The sequence below is a fragment of the Bufo gargarizans genome, chromosome 6 (genome assembly GCF_014858855.1).
Source record: "Bufo gargarizans isolate SCDJY-AF-19 chromosome 6, ASM1485885v1, whole genome shotgun sequence".
Taxonomy (NCBI): Eukaryota; Metazoa; Chordata; class Amphibia; order Anura; family Bufonidae; genus Bufo; species Bufo gargarizans.
In genome coordinates, this window is record NC_058085.1 from 17,255,873 (window position 1) to 17,261,872 (window position 6,000).

A 6,000-nucleotide genomic window follows, 5' to 3' on the forward strand; every position below is an offset into this window, starting at 1 on the left:
AAGAGCGATTTTTCTCTACGCGTGCAAGTGTATGAGAGGAGTAATTTTTTATTAGTTTTTCTCCCATAAAAACAAAACCCTGCACATTATTAACATTATTAATTATTTCTGATGGGGGCCACCCTGGGGAACATTACTACTAACTTGGGCCACTATGGGGGACATTATGTATACTGCAGGGGGTTGGTAATTAAATAAGAAAAGCAAATAAAAATCATCTTAATAATCCTCAAATAATGGCCATTAAAAATGTATGCAAAAAGTCCAGACGACCAAGAATGGGATGCAAAAACGATTGAAAAATGGCCATGAGCGAGTCAGTTTTTTATGGCCTTTTTTTCACATGTGAGTGTAGCCTTAAGAAGTCATACAAAAAGGTCTCACCACTGAACACCAGATATTTTCCTGCTGCTGGGAAGAGCATGATGTGCTCGGTATTACTTTTTTATCTTTATTCACAGTACAGGAGCTTCACTGATGTAAAGGGGACACAAAGGGACAGCTCTACTGAAGGGGTGCACAAAGGGGGCATAACTACTGTGTGGGGGCACTTAGAGGGCAAAACTACTGAGTAGGGGCACATAGGCAGCATCAGTACTGTGAAGAGGGTGTCAGGGCAATTACCCCTTCCTCTATGATTATCGGGGACCAAATCCAGGAAAGTTTTATGTGCACACAGAGAAAACTGACAGTGTCAAGATGGCTGAATCAAGTAATATGTTTATTGTTTAAAAACATACAATCTTTATAGCATGATTATTGGCAGAAGTCCAATAGCTGTGGGCGTCACACAACTTGGGCAAAAACCACAAGGACAGTGAAGTTTAATCAGTTTCTATCAACGAAGGACCATTCCGGGAACACAAGTGGTGGGGGTCAACTGCTCCCTCTCAGCTGCACGTAGATAGGTCTGCTTCACTAACCTCTGTCTCAGAAATACAAAATGGATTCCTATCTCCCACAAGGGCACTAAAGGGGAATTCCACTATAAAAAAAAGGGACACTGAGGGGAGATTACTATTGTGTGGGGCACTAAGAGGGTATTTGTCGCTTCTTGTCCAGCGCTAGTAAATGTTTTATTTCTAAATCTTTTAAATCACTGATTGGGTGGGGGTTGCAGGAAAGTTGCTCAAGGTGGGAGCTAGCAATTTCTATTATTAGATTGTGGTCTGTTTGGCCACCACTGTTTTAGTCAATTGATACTTGAATTTTGTGCCATGTCTTGTAATTTCAATGGATTCTTTTTTTATTGGATAAGTTATAAAACTTCAATACAATTTTAATGTTATTCATCAATAATAAAATGTGTTTTATTTTTGGCAGATAACTGTACCAGGAACTTAGAGAAACCAGATACCAGATCTCAAGATTTTGAAGAAGATGATTGTGGTATCACACGAGATACATTTGAAGAGCATAACAATATCCAAGATATATCTTCATCAAATCACAGCAACAATGCATCATTTGATTCTTTTAAAAAGGTCCGATCTTCTGATTCATCATCAACTGTAACACAGAATAAAAGTCACAGAAGAGATGCTAAACATCAAACAGCTCACGTAAGAGGAAAGACATTTTCATGTTCAGAATGTGGCAAATGTTTTAGATTTAAATCTCAGATTGTCACACATAAGAGAATTCACACAGGGGTGAAGCCATTTTCATGTTCAGAATGTGGGAAATGTTTTAACCATAAATCAAATCTTGTTATACATCAGAGAATTCACACAGGTGAGAAGCCATTTTCATGTTCAGAATGTGGGAAATGTTTTAGATTTAAATCTCAGATTGTCACACATAAGAGAATTCACACAGGGGTGAAGCCATTTTCATGTTCAGAATGTGGGAAATGTTTTAACCGTAAATCAAATCTTGTTATACATCAGAGAATTCACACAGGGGAGAAGCCATTTTCATGTTCAGAATGTGGGAAATGTTTTAAGATTAAATCAAACCTTGTTAGACATCAGAGAATTCAGACAGGGGAGAAGTCATTTTCATGTTCAGAATGTGGGAAATGTTTTAACTGTAAATCATTACTTGTTATACATCAGAGAATTCACACAGGAGAGAAGCTATTTTCATGTTCAGAATGTGGAAAATGTTTTAACCAGAAATCAGCTCTTGTTATGCATCAGAGAATTCACACAGGGGAGAAGCCATTTTCATGTTCAGAATGTGGGAAATGTTTTAAGAGTAAATCAGAATTTGTTATACATCAGAGAAATCACACAGGGGAGAAGCCATTTTCATGTTCAGAATGTTGGAAATGTTTTAACCGTAAATCAGATCTTGCTATACATCATAGAAATCACACAGGAGAGAAGCCATTTTCATGTTCAGAATGTGGGAAATGTTTTAACCTGAAATCAGATCTTGCTATACATCAGAGAAATCACACAGGAGAGAAGCCATTTTCATGTTCAGAATGTGCGAAATGTTTTAACCGAAAATCAGATCTTGCTATACATCATAGAAATCACACAGGGGAGCAGCCATTTTCATGTTCAGAATGTGGGAAATGTTTTAGGTGGAAATCAGGTCTTGTTGTACATCAGAGAAATCACACAGGAGAGAAGCCATTTTCATGTTCAGAATGTGGGAAATGTTTTAAGCAGAAATTGACTCTTGTTGAACATCAGAGAAATCACACAGGGGAGAAGCCATTTTCATGTTCAGAATGTGGTAAATATTTTAAAAGTAAATCAAATCTTGTTATACATCAGAGAAATCACACAGGAGAGAAGCCATTTTCATGTTCAGAATGTGGTGAATGTTTTAAGCAGAAACGGGCTCTTGTTGTACATCAAAGAAATCACTCAGGAGAGAAGCCATTTTCATGTTCAGAATGTGGGAAATATTTTAAAAGTAAATCAAATCTTGTTATACATCAGAGAATTCACACAGGAGAGAAGCCATTTTCATGTTCAGAATGTGGTGAATGTTTTAAGCAGAAACGGGCTCTTGTTGTACATCAAAGAAATCACACAGGAGAGAAGCCATTTTCATGTTCAGAATGTGGGAAATGTTTTAAGACAAAACCAGTACTTGTTATACATCAGAGAAATCACACAGGAGAGAAGCCATTTTCATGTTCAGAATGTGGTGAATGTTTTAAGCAGAAATGGGCTCTTGTAGTACATCAAAGAAATCACACAGGAGAGAAGCCATTTTCATGTTCAGAATGTGGGAAATATTTTAACTGTAAATCAAAACTTGTTATACATCAGAGAATTCACACAGGAGAGAAGCCATTTTCATGTTCAGAATGTGGTGAATGTTTTAAGCAGAAACGGGCTCTTGTTGTACATCAAAGAAATCACACAGGAGAGAGGCCATTTTCATGTTCAGAATGTGGGAAATGTTTTAAGACAAAACCAGTACTTGTTATACATCAGAGAAATCACACAGGAGAGAAGCCATTTTCATGTTCAGAATGAGGGAAATGTTTTAAGCACAAATAAAAGGTTAGTTTATAAGATGAGAATGCTCGGACTGGGAGAAAATGTCTGTATGTGGGTAAGTAACTGGCTGAGTGATAGAAAACAGAGGGTGGTTATTAATGGTACACACTAAGATTGGGTCACTGTCACTTGTGGGGTACCTCAGGGGTCAGTATTGGGCCCTATTCTCTTCAAAATAATGATCTTGTAGAAGGCTTGCATAGTAAAATAAAAATTTTCGCAGATGACACGAAACTGTATAAACTAATTAACACTGAAGATGACCATATACTACTACAGAGGGATCTGGATAGATTGGAGGCTTAGGCAGATAAGTGGCAGATGAGGTTTAACACTGACAAATGTAAAGTTATGCACATGGGAAGGAATAATGCAAGTCACCAATACATACTAAATGGTAAAACACTCGATAACACTGACATGGAAAAGGATCTAGGAATTTTAATAAACAGCAAAATAAGCTGCAAAAACCAATGTCAGGCAGCTGCTGATAATATAATGGGTTGCATCAAAAGGGGCATAGATGCTCGTGATAAGAACATAGTCCTACCACTTTACAAATCGCTAGTCAGACCACACATGGAGTACTGTGTACAGTTCTGGGCTCCTGTCAACAAGGCAGACATAGCAGAGCTGGAGATGGTCCAGAGGAGGGCAACTAAAGTAATAACTGGAATGGGGCAACTACAGTACCATGAAAGATTATCAAAATTAGGGTTATTCACTTTAGAAAATAGACGACTGAGGGGAGATCTAATTACTATGTATAAATATATTGGGGTCAGTACAGAGATCTATCCCATCATCTATTTATCCCCAGGACTGTGACGAGGGGACATCCTCTGTGTCTGGAGGAAAGAAGGTTTGTACACAAACATAGAAGAGGATTCTTTACGGTAAGAGCAGCGAGACTATGGAGCTCTCTGCCTGAGGAGGTGGTGATGGTGAGTACAATAAAGGAATTCAAGAGGGGCCTGGATGTATTTCTGGAGTGTAATAATATTACAGGCTATAGCTACTAGAGAGGGGTCGTTGATCCAGGGAGTTATTCTGATGCCTGATTGGAGTCAGGAAGGAATTTTTTATTCCCCTAAAATGGGGAAAATTGGCTTCTACCTCACAGTTTTTTTTTTTGCCTTCTTCTGGATCAACTTGCAGGATAACAGGCCGAACTGGATGGACAAATGTCTTTTTTCGGCCTTATATACTATGCTACTATGTAAATTGACTCTTGTTGTACATCAGAGAACTCACACAAGAAGCCAGTTTTATGTTCAGAATGTGATATGCGTTTCAACCATAAATCATCTCTTGTTAAACATAAAGAAAACACATATAAGAGAAGCCATCTTCATGGTTAGCCCGTTAGTGACCTCCCTTATGTGTTTTTATGGTGGTCACTAACTGGCTTTATTCCTTCAGATACTCCTTTTTAGAGGGAGATAAAACAGCGCCTTGCTTTCAAATACCAGAGGTAGCTAAGGGCTTGGAGCGATGATTGGGACCGCTGTGAGAGCTCCCCAAACATAGTCTCCTGTATTGAATGAATATTGGTAATCAAAGGACAGATCCAGTTAAAAGTTAAACTAAGGTGTTATATATATATCTCCTCTAAACACAAATGTTTGGTAAGAGAAAAAAAAACTAAAAAAAACTGTATTCCACCCTCCCTGTGATCGGTATGGGGACCCCTCCATTCCTTTAAAACTGCAAATACAGGGGCCTATATGTGAAAGTCCAAAAAATAGAGCTGGATTCCCACAAGAGCTGGTGTCTAGACATGTGGAAAAAGGGGCGTCATTCACACTTGTAAATGGCCAGTTATTTGCAGTCAAGTGGAATGACAGATAGGATGTAACATGGTTTATAAGGCTGAAAAAAAAGACATCTGTCCATCCAGTTCAGCCTATTCAGCCTGATCCAGAGGAATGCAAAAAAAAGCCAATTTTCCCCACTTTAGGGTGAAAAAATTTGTTTCCGGCTCCAGTCAATCAGAATAATTCCATGGATCAACGACCCCTCTCTAGTAGCTATAGCCTGTAATATTATTAAGCTCCAGAAATACATCCAGGCCCCTCCTGAATTCCTTTATTGTACTCACCATCACCACCTCCTCAGGCAGAGAGCTCCATAGTCTCGCTGCTCTTACCGTAAAGAATCCTCTTCTATGTTTGTGTACAAACCTTCTTTCCTCCAGACGCAGAGGATGTCCCCTCGTCACATTCCTGGGGATAAATAGATGATGGGATAGATCTCTGTACTGACCCAAGGTATACCATGTTAATCTGCACACCCTGACCAAAATGTACCTGTAGATAAATTCAACAAGTGGGGTCCCTGCCACCCCTGTATTTGTAGAAGTCATATGGTTCACTCACCTCACATGATTTTACCAGTGGGGGAATCCTTGATTATTTTTTATTGTATGTCCCACCAGCTCTGGATTGTTTAGTTTTATTGATATAAAATATATTCATTGGATATGTTGCATTTGTGACCATTTTGAGTTAAGAGTTTGTGTGTTACCCCTGCT

The 6,000-nt window shown here is 38.6% G+C and overlaps 1 protein-coding gene across 1 annotated transcript in view; it reads left to right on the forward strand.

The window, feature by feature from the left end:
* LOC122940402 (zinc finger protein 850-like) overlaps window positions 1-3,580 on the forward strand; it is a 98,624-nt gene extending 95,044 nt beyond the window's left edge. The window contains exon 3 of the mRNA XM_044297068.1: window positions 1,577-3,580. Within this exon, the coding sequence (XP_044153003.1) occupies window positions 1,577-3,443 (1,867 nt within the window). The 3' untranslated portion in view covers window positions 3,444-3,580. The remainder of the gene's footprint in view (window positions 1-1,576) is intronic.
* Window positions 3,581-6,000: the final 2,420 nt, after the last annotated feature.